The sequence below is a fragment of the Lithobates pipiens genome, unplaced genomic scaffold (assembly GCF_037356315.1).
Source record: "Lithobates pipiens isolate NorthernLeopardFrog02 unplaced genomic scaffold, aLitPip1_a1.2 Scaffold_1, whole genome shotgun sequence".
Lineage (NCBI taxonomy): Eukaryota > Metazoa > Chordata > Amphibia > Anura > Ranidae > Lithobates > Lithobates pipiens.
Window position 1 is genome coordinate 196,849,648 of NW_027507685.1, and position 10,859 is coordinate 196,860,506.

General features: G+C 48.7%; 1 protein-coding gene across 1 annotated transcript in view; it reads right to left on the minus strand.

Moving 5' to 3' along the window:
* The window catches only part of TIMM50 (translocase of inner mitochondrial membrane 50), a 47,719-nt gene extending 39,005 nt beyond the window's left edge, over positions 1 to 8,714 (minus strand). The window contains exons 1-3 of the mRNA XM_077479846.1: positions 8,521 to 8,714; positions 3,283 to 3,427; positions 160 to 191 (exon numbers count right to left, since the gene is read on the minus strand). Coding sequence (XP_077335972.1) covers positions 160 to 191; positions 3,283 to 3,427; positions 8,521 to 8,670 — 327 coding nt within the window. The 5' untranslated portion in view covers positions 8,671 to 8,714. The remainder of the gene's footprint in view (positions 1 to 159; positions 192 to 3,282; positions 3,428 to 8,520) is intronic.
* Positions 8,715 to 10,859: the final 2,145 nt, after the last annotated feature.

Genomic DNA, 10,859 nt, shown 5'->3' on the forward strand with positions numbered 1-10,859 from the left:
CCGTGTAGATTAGTCCATGATAAAACAGACCCAGCCCTCATTTGTTGACTGAAAAGAACTGCAAACTTGACTGACTGCTGTAGGTATTATAGAGAGAGAGAGAGAGAGAGAGAGAGAGAGAGAGAGAGAGAGAGAGGCTGAGTGTGGTGGATTCTTTACCTTGTTACCTTGCTCATCCACAGAACTGCTACCTGCAGGAAGAACACAGGAAATTGAGAAGACATCACAAAGAGCAGTAGTAAGAATATGCTAAGTGCACCACAAAAATCAATTAGTAAGATTACTATACAATGAAAGTGAAATCCTCATTTGTTGCCATAGGTTACAGCTGACCTCAAGCCTTCCCTTTAGTCTTGCATGGTTGCACAGGCTCCTCTTCTACACTGAAATTGCTTATACTCTGATTTCACTGCACACCATGAGCTTCTCACCTTATGCATTAGAAGTAGGGATGCACCGAAATTTCGGCCGCTGAAACATATCGGCCGAAAATGGGGCGGGGCCAGGGCTCCGCCCCCGCCCCTGGTGCCGCCCATCGTGAAAAGCTATATCATGCTAAAGTGCAGGAGAGCCGTCTCCACCACCTGTTTGATCACAGTGCGGGAACATCACAGCTTTCAGTTCAATAGCTGTGTGTTCCCGGCCGCGCGATGTCACGTACAGCCCCTCCCCCTTGTCCGGGCACTTTGATAGACAGATCACCCGTAGGATTGGACGGATGATCTGTCTATCAAAGTGCCCTGACAAGGGGGAGGGCCTGTACGTGACGGCGCGCGGGCGCGAACACAGCTACTGAACTGAAAGCTGTGATGCTCCCCTGCTGTGATCAAACAGGCGACAGAGGCGACTCTCCTCTTCACAGGTTGGCTGCTATGAGGGGGACACTCTGGCTGCTATGAGGGGGGACACTGGCCGGCTGCATTGTATCAATTGTATCATGTGTCATGTATCATGTGTGCAATTTCTGACCATCTCCTGTACCATGTCCCCAGTCTCTGACCATCTCCTGTACCACGTCCCCAGTCTCTGACCATCTCCTGTACCACGTCCCCAGTCTCTGACCATGTCCGCAGTCTCTGACCACCTCCTGTACCATGTCCCCAGTCTCTGACCACCTCCTGTACCATGTCCCCAGTCTCTGACCACCTCCTGTACCATGTCCCCAGTCTCTGACCACCTCCTGTACCATGTCCCCAGTCTCTGACCACCTCCTGTACCATGTCCCCAGTCTCTGACCACCTCCTGTACCATGTCCCCAGTCTCTGACCACCTCCTGTACCATGTCCCCAGTCTCTGACCACCTCCTGTACCATGTCCCCAGTCTCTGACCACCTCCTGTACCATGTCCCCAGTCTCTGACCACCTCCTGTACCATGTCCCCAGTCTCTGACCACCTCCTGTACCATGTCCCCAGTCTCTGACCACCTCCTGTACCATGTCCCCAGTCTCTGACCACCTCCTGTACCATGTCCCCAGTCTCTGACCACCTCCTGTACCATGTCCCCAGTCTCTGACCACCTCCTGTACCATGTCCCCAGTCTCTGACCACCTCCTGTACCATGTCCCCAGTCTCTGACCACCTCCTGTACCATGTCCCCAGTCTCTGACCACCTCCTGTACCATGTCCCCAGTCTCTGACCACCTCCTGTACCCTGTCCCCAGTCTCTGACCACCTCCTGTACCCTGTCCCCAGTCTCTGACCACCTCCTGTACCCTGTCCCCAGTCTCTGACCACCTCCTGTACCATGTCCTGTCTCTGACCATCTCCTGTATAAAAACATTTTTTTTTAAATATATGTTTCGGTATCGGTGCTGTTTCGGTATCGGTTTTCGGCCTAGTGTATTTTTCATTTTCGGTATCGGTTTCGGCACCAAAAAACCCATTCGGTGCACCCCTAATTAGAAGTTTAGTCAGATACAGCCTGCCCCCATTTCCTGACTGGAGGACGTCCAGCACTATCTAGTCCTTTAGGCCCCTTCCACATGAGGTGGATCTGTTTCAGCGGAGTCCGCCAGCTCAGAAAGATCTCTTTGTTGATCTCCACTGAGCCAGCAAATGACAGGTCCGCCTCTGCTCACTGAGCGTGGAGGAGCCTGTCAAGCGCCGTTGATTCCCCATGGAGAGATCGAAACGATAACCGACAGCATGTCTGTTTTCATTGAATCTCATCCGTTCGGACGTATGGCGAAAGTATCGCCATACGTCTGATTTTAGCGGAACGGATATCAGCAGACATCTCAACACTGACATCCGTCGGTCTATAGACCTGCATGGAGCGTACGCTCAGGTCCGCCTAAAAAACTGACAGGTGGACCTGAACGGTCCGCCCGTGTGAAAGGGGCCTTACTCCCCAGCTTTACTGTCCTTAAGCCTGCCCCCCTTTATTCATTGAATTTCAGTCATGGAGGCTCCGCTTCACATGTGGAATTACCTCGATCGACCTACAAATAAAAACAGCTTGAAAGGCAAAATATAAGCACATTCAGCTTTAACAAATATGCTGTAGTGTAACATATTCTGCATTATAGCTGATCAAGGGAACACTCTACTTCCTCAGCTTTTAAAGACTTGTGTTTTTTCGTTTAAAAAACAAAATTGTTATACTTACCTGCTCTTTGCAGTGGAGTCCAGATCCTCCTCTTCTTGGGTCCCCCCTGGCACTCCTACCCCCCCCCCCCTCCTGCCCCCACAGCAAGCAGCTTTCTATGGGGCCACCGAGCCGCTGCTCTGTGTGTCCATTCAGACACGGAGCCGGGGCTCAGCGTCACTCCCTTTCTCTCATCATTGGCTGCCTGAATTTGACAGCAGCAGGAGCCAGTCTCAGGTATTGAGGAGGGAGAGTCCCAGACAGCCAAGAATCCCGTGCAAAATCGCTGGATTGAGATGGGGCTCAGGTAAGTATTAGGGGGGCTGCTACACACACACACACACACACAAGGTTTTCTATCTTAATGCATAGAATGCATTAAGATAGAAAATCTTGTGACTTTACAACCACTTTTAACCAGCCTTCAGACCGAGCTTGTGAACATAAGTGAGTGTTTACCAATTATCTGTACAGTGTTTCTGATCTGACTGAAATGTCGCCAACTCAAAAGGGAGCAAACCAGGCGAATCACCTGTCCCACTGAGCAGCACTCTGCCAAACCTCAAATCTTCCCATCAGGGATTTTATAAAACCCAGATTACGGAGCTGCTTCCTCACAAGCACAGCCGTAATGTTTCCTTGTTACTAGTAGCAGCTTACCGACAGATGATTAGATTTAAAGCTGTGAACTTACCGAAGGTATATACAATAAAGCCGCTTCCAACAACTCCAAAAATTCCTGCTGTTCTCAAGAGAAATTTTTTGGCTCTTGCTTTATTTTCTTTCTGCTTTTTCTGCTGCTCCTCAGATTCAGCATTGGCCTGGGGGTCCTCAGATGCCTGTAGAGTGAAAACACAACACTGGGGGTCAATATGATGGAGGGTACAGTAGTGACCTTTTAAGAAAATGATGCCAGCCCCTGGGGCGAAGACTGAAGAACAGAAGCTGTAGCCAGAGAGAAAAACTTTCATTATTGTGGCATTACAATGAAAGAAGGGCTAGCATAGGATGTAGAATAGTACTCTTTATGGTTGTGCCCAACCCTTTGAAGATTTCCAAAGACTTCCTGTTCTTCTGATACCATGTCCCCGATTTAAAATAGAGATATGGAACATCTCTCCACTGAGATCATTGACAGCAATGAAAACCTGGCAGGAGTTCCAACATTTCCCTATTTTCTTATATTGAATATGCCAATGGCACAAACATATTGACATAATATTACTGAAGATTTTTTTTGTCTTGAAATAAAATGAATTAGCTGCTAAAATGATGATGCAATGAAAAGCAATAATTGCTCAAGGCCTGGGAACTAAACTCTCCTATCCTTTTCAGCCAAGGAAGCAGCCATCTTGGCCTCGGTCTGATCTGCAGCTACCATGATGCTCCACATGTGATCAGTTATGACTCCAGTCATTTGACAGTTTGGTTAAGAGTACAATGTGACAGTTAGCAATCAAGGCATGTCGGAAATGTAACCATTTTTTTGAAACTGTTAAATCGATGGGTTTAGTTTGCTTTTAGTTCCGCTTTAGGCCGGGTTCACACCGCTGCGATGCGGGAACGCCGCGAATCCGCGGCGTTTTCCCGCATCACATTACTCCCGCCGGCAGTTCACACTGCCCTATGCGGACGGCTGGGAGTGTCAATGATATGTTAATGACACCCCCAGATCCGTCCGCATATCGCAGTGCGATCTGCCGACTCGCACAGGAATCGGATCGCATGGTGTGAACCCCCATGCGATCCGATTCTGTTGCGGACCAAAAAAAAGGGCCCCGTGCGAGTTTGCTGCGGGAGCGATGCGAATTCAGCCATACTATCTGTATGGCTGTACTCGCATCGCTACGGAGATCGGATGTGATTTGCGGTGCGAATCACATCCGGATCTGCCCCCGCAGCAGTGTGAACCCAGCCTTAAGCAGAACTAAAATCATCGGTTTAACTATTTCATGCTGGGATTGCTAACTGTCACATTGTTTGTGCTCTCAACCAAACTGTCAAACCATCAAATAACTGGAGTCATAATGGATCACATGTGTAGCACCATGGCAGTTGCAGATCAAATAGAAGCCAAGGTGGCCACTTCCTGGGCTGAAAAGGAAACTTTAAACAAAAACAGCACAAGGATATTACAGGTGCAAAAACATTAGTCGTTGTTCCAACGCTGCATTACCTGTTCACGGTCTGTCCAGTATTGCCCACAACCCTGTTACCAACGGTCACCAGGCCTGCCCTGTATCACTAATGTCAACTGTTCACAGCTATGTTACCTCAGTCATTTAAAAAAACACAACTGCCAACGGTTTTTCTCTGCATCTGAAACAAGCGATTAGGAGAGTAAGACCCCTTTCACACCACACCGCTGATAGCGTCAGTGGTAAAACGCTGCTATTTTTACCGCCGGATTTGCGGCGCATTTCGGCCGCTAGCGGGGCGCTTTTACCCCCCGCTAACGGCCGCGAAAGGGTTAAAACCGCCGGCAATACGCCGCAATAGCGGCATTTTGCCGGCGGCATTACAGCGCTGCCCCATTGATTGCAACAGGGAGCAGCGGTGGAGGAGCGGTAAACACACCGCTCCAAAGAAGCTGCTGGCAGGACTTTTTTCTGACGTCCTGCCAGCGCACCACTGTAGTGTGAAAGCCCTCGGGGCTTTCACACTGCAAACAATGGTGCAGCTTCTTCAGGGCGGATTGCAGGTGCTATTTCTAACGCTATAGCGCCTGCAAAACGCCCTGGTGTGAAAGGGGTCTAAGTGGTTAAAGAGGAAGTAAACCCTGATGAGTTTACTTCCTCTTTTTTTCCCTGCAAAGGTAAAGCATAATGGACTACTATGCATCGCATAGTAGCCCATTATGTGTCACTTACCTGACACAGGAGCCAGCGAAGTCGCCGCTGTCCCCTGTAGTCCGCCGCATCCATCTTGCTGGTGGCGTCTCGCAGCTCGCAGCTCGATGACGTCACTCCCGCGCATGTGCACGGGAGTCGACAAATGCGGCAGCTCCATTCTTGGAACTGCCGCGCTCAGTGCGCCTGCGCGCCGCTGTCTACGGCGCATGCGCCGTAGACAGCGGTGTCCGTTTTCGGGCAAATATCTCCTAAACCATATAGGTTTAGGAGATATTGCTTGGACCTACAGGTAAGCCTTAATCTAGGCTTACCTGTAGGTCAAAGTGGTTTGTAAGGGTTTACAACCACTTTAAGGCTAGGTTCACACCGCTGCGATGCGGGAACATACCTCCCGCCGGCAGTTCACACTGCCCTATGCGGACGGCTGGGGGTGTCAATGTTATGTTAATGACACCACCAGATCCGTCGGCATATCGCAGTGCGATCTGCCGACTCGCACAGGAATCGGATCGCATGGTGTGAACCCCCATGCGATCCGATTCCGTTGCGGACCCAAAAAAGGGTCCCGTGCGAGTTTGCTGCGGGACCACTGCGAGTTCAGCCATACTATCTGTATGGCTGAACTCGCAGCGCTACGGAGATCGGATGTGATTTGCTGTGCGAATCACATCCGGATCTCCCCCCGCAGCGGTGTGAACCCAGCCTTAGGCCTCATTCACTCATGGGTTGGGCGTTTGAGACACACCACAGCTGCTCAACATCTTTGAGTAATGAGCCTTACTTTTAATTTCTACTATGTGAACTATTCTCAACATACATGGTCCTTTCATATCAGCCACTAACCTATAGTGCTCAAGATAAATGAGTACACGCCATTTGAAAAGTAAGATTTTAAATAAGATATCAATGAACAAGAACAATTTCCAAAATGGTCAAGACTGAGTTTTATAGAACATTTGTTTAGCTCATAACATGAAATTAAAGAGGAAGTAAACCCTGATGGGTTTACTTCCTCTTTTTTTCCCTGCAAAGGTAAAGCATAATGGACTACTATGCATCGCATAGTAGCTCATTATGTGTCACTTACCTGACACAGGAGCCAGCGAAGTCGCCGCTGTCACCTGTAGTCCGCCGCATCCATCTTGGTTGTGGCGTCTCTCGCAGCTCCGACGAATGACAGCGGAGAAGCCGCGATGACGTCACTCCCGCGCATGCGCACGGGAGTCGCGTCTCGGAGCTCCGACGCTGCCATTCGGCGGAGCCGCGATGACGTCACTCCCGCGCATGCGCACGGGAGTCGACAAATTAGGCAAATCCATTCTTGGACTTGCCGCATTTAGTGCGCCTGCGCGCCGCTGTCTACGGCGCATGCGCCGTAGACAGCGGTGCCCATTTTCGGGCAAATATCTCCTAAACCATATAGGTTTAGGAGATATTACTTGGACCTACAGGTAAGCCTTAATCTAGGCTTACCTGTAGGTCAAAGTTGTTTGGAAGGGTTTACTTCCATTTTAAGGTTAATAATATAACTTAGATTACAAAATCTTCAGGTTTTACTCAAATTAGTCGATGCAAAAATCAATATACCCCACAACAAAAACTACTACATATTTTGTATGACATCCATGATTTGTAAGGACAGCACCAAGTCTTCTAGAAATGGAATGAACAAGTTGGCGACATATTGTAACCTCTATCTTTTTCCATTCTTCAAGAATGACCTCTTTTAGAGCCTGGATGCTGGATGGTAGGGGTGCAACGGATCAAAAAACACACGGATCGGATTGTTCCTCGGATCAGAGTCACGAATCGGATCATTTTTTGGATCAGCAAATAATAAATAGAATTTGTAAAAACCTGTGAAAATCCCATCACCATATAGTCCCCACTGCAATATCCACAATCTCCCCCACTGTAGGGTATGGCAGGGTAGTATGGCTGGGCATCACCGGGTATGGCTGGGTAAGGCAGAGTATGGCCGGGTATGGCAGAGTATGGCTTGGCATCACCGGGTATGGCAGAGTATGGCTGGGCATCACCGGGTATGGCAGAGTATGGCTGGGCATCACCGGGTATGGCAGAGTATGGCTGGGCATCACCGGGTATGGCTGGGCATCACCGGGTATGGCTGGGCATCACCGGGTATGGCTGGGCATGGATGGATGTGACTGCAATTGTCACAGAGCAGTGCTGTGGGCACTATACCCAGCCCACAGCGCTGCTGCCATCCGATCTCTCCCCTCACACTGTACAAATCAGTACACAGAGGGGAGATGTCATGACGCCGGTCTGTTTACAAGTGATTGCTCTGTCATTTGACGGAGCGATCACATTGTAAACCACCGCCGTTCCGGAGCTACGCAGAAGCCGCGGGCTTTCCTAAGGCCGAGGCAGCGGAGCGCTCTGCGGATCTCGGGGTGTGCCGATCCTAACAGGTTGACCCGTTCAGATCACGAATTGGTGACAATCCGTTGCATCCCTAGTTCATCCCCTCCTGCCGCTATTAGTAGCTGGCAGTAAAGTCAGAATAGGATTACTGCCAGCCCCTCTGCTATACCAAGGTATCCTACACAGCGTAAATGTTTGTTTAAAATTATGCAGCTAAATGCCTTCTTTTAGATCGCCACTGTGTGGTCACGTGACCTCCCACCGCTCTCCTTCCCCGATCTAAGGACTACAGTGGGAGGGGCTGAGCGACAGCACAGCAGTCACATGACCCGAGGGAATGTCAGCCCCTCCCGCTGTAGATCGTGGAAGGCGGTCAGGTGACCGCACAGAGGCAATCTAAAAGAAGCCATCTTATTCTCAATGGCCTCTGCTTATAAATACATAATGTTTGGGGTTCTAAGTCATTTTCTAGCAAAAAATAATTTAATAAATGTAGATTTTTCCATATATATGAGAAGTGTGAGGACTGGCCTGGTCTTTCAGTGGTAAAGAAGTGCAATGGACTCCCTCCAAGCCCTGACCTCTGTATACAGGAGAGGAGCACTGACTGCACCTGGGCACTTCCGGGGAACCCTCCAATCCCTGCTCAGGGGTCACAGCCACATGGAGGTCAGGGGTCACACGTCTCTCACCTCCTGTTGGTGCCGCAGTTTGTCGTGCAGTACAGTCCCGGTCAGGCTCCCCCCGGGCCCGGAGCTCAGCAGCCGACATCCCAGCAGTGCCCGGGTAGACAGCAGAAGCCGCCCCGTCCTCCCGCACGCAGGCACCAACGAGGCCGCCATCTTCCTCAGACTGCATGCACCGGCCAATCATAGAGAAGCCGGTCAGCGCGTCACCCAATGAGTAGCGATTTGCGGCACAGCCAACCACAAGCTGCGGACCCTTCGGCCAATAGGGATGCCGTTCGCTTACGGCGCAGTCTCAATGTCAACGTCGGACGGCCATGTTGTGTGTGGCAGCTGAAGAAGGCTGTCAGTACACGTGGTGGGAGGAGCCTAAGGGTTATAGACCCGCCCACCCACAAGCACGTCAAGTTGAAATCTGTTCCAGTGTAAATGCATAGCTCCCAACTGTCCCTGATTTCGAGGGACTGTCCCTGATTTGGAGTAATGTCCCTCATTCCTCCTAGTTTGTCCCTCATTTGGTCTGATCTATACAGATGTATATAAAATGCACTTTTTATCTATCAAAAAGTGTTTTCCAGCGCTAAACCTTTCATCTGATTTCAAAATTGCTGCATTCATAAATTACAAAAGCCAATATAAAGGAATAGCAGTGGTAAGAAAAAGCACTTGGTTGAACTAATCTTTTATTTTTTGTACAATTCTCCTTTAAGGGGGTGTGTGAGGGGGCGTGTCCTGTGCCCGCATACTTTTGCTGATAGGTGTCCCTCATTCCCATCTCAAAAAGTTGGGAGATATGTAAATGGTCCATGAATGGGAATCAGAAACATCTCCGCTGTCACCCTCCATGCATTGTGTTCAGCTCACAGCATCAGATTTATTTGCCTGGAAATTTGAAGATTAAAATCTGCATTTTTTTTTTCCGGAAATGACTGATAACTTCCCTGAAAAAGTATAAATATTCTGAAAGCAGAGACCCTGGGGAATAAAATGGTGGTAATTGCAGCCTCTTTTGTCGCACAGTATTTGCACAGTTATTTATCAGAATATTTTATTGGGAAATTGTTTTCGAAACAGCCACACTTAAAGAGGAGGTCCAGCCTGGGTGAAAGAAATGAAAAGAAAGAGTAATGCCCTGTACACACGATCGGACATTCCAACAACAAAATCAGATTTTTTCGCACAAAGTCGCACAAAGTTGTTGGAAATTCCGATTGTCAAAAACGCGGTGACGTACAACACATACGACTATAAAGAGTTCAATAGCCAGTAGCCAATAACTTTTGTCTCGTAATTTATTCTGAGCATGCGTGGCACTTTTGCATCGGAAATTGTCTACACACGATCAGAATTTACGCAATTGGATTATGTTGTCGGAAAATTTTATATCCAGATCTCAAACTTTGTGTGTCGGAAATTCCGATGGAAAAAGTCAGATGGAGCCCACACATGGTCGTAATTTCCGACAACACGCTCCGATTGCACATTTTCTGTCGGAAAGTCCGACCATGTGTACAGGGCAATACTCTGTATGCATATGATATACTGACAACACTGCTTGGGATTTCACTAAAGTAAATGAAGAGTTGTCAGCTAAAACAGGAAGTTTTGAATTTACTGAAGACAAAGAGACAAAACTTGATGAAATGTGCATGTATTGAATCCATGGGTGTGTGCATACATATACAGTATATTGTGGCAGAGTGAGCCTGTGCCACTGTTTAATGGCTTGCCGATCGCCTCATGCTGATATATGCCGGCAGAAGGGCTTGAACAGGCAGAATCACATACCTGTACGTTGCCCTTTAGGAGGTGGTCAGTGGGCATGCCTGTGGCAAGCTCCATGAGTCGGGTCGCGGGTCCAGCAGACTCGATTTACGCAGGGATACCCACGATTGCCTCACAGGGAGGAAGAATGGATACATGCTAATGTAAACAAGCATCTCCCCGTTCTGCCAAGTGACAGTGACACTGATCTCTGCTCCCTGTGATCGGAGCAGAGATCAGTGTTCACTAACACACAGCCCAGCCCCCACAGTTAGTAACATGCCCCTAGGACACACTTCACCCCTACACTGCCTCCTAGTGGTTAACCCCTTAACTGCCAGTGTCAGTTACACAGGAATCAGTGCATTTGTATAGCACTGATTGCTGTATAAATGACAGTGGTCCCAAAAATGTGTCAAAAATGTCTGATGTATCTGCCATAATGTCACAGTCACGATAAAAGTCTCTGATCACCACCATTTAAAAAAAAAAAATATTAATAAAAATGCCATAAAACTATCCCCTATTTTGTAAATGCTATAACTTTTGCGCAAACCAATCAATAATCACTTATTGCAATT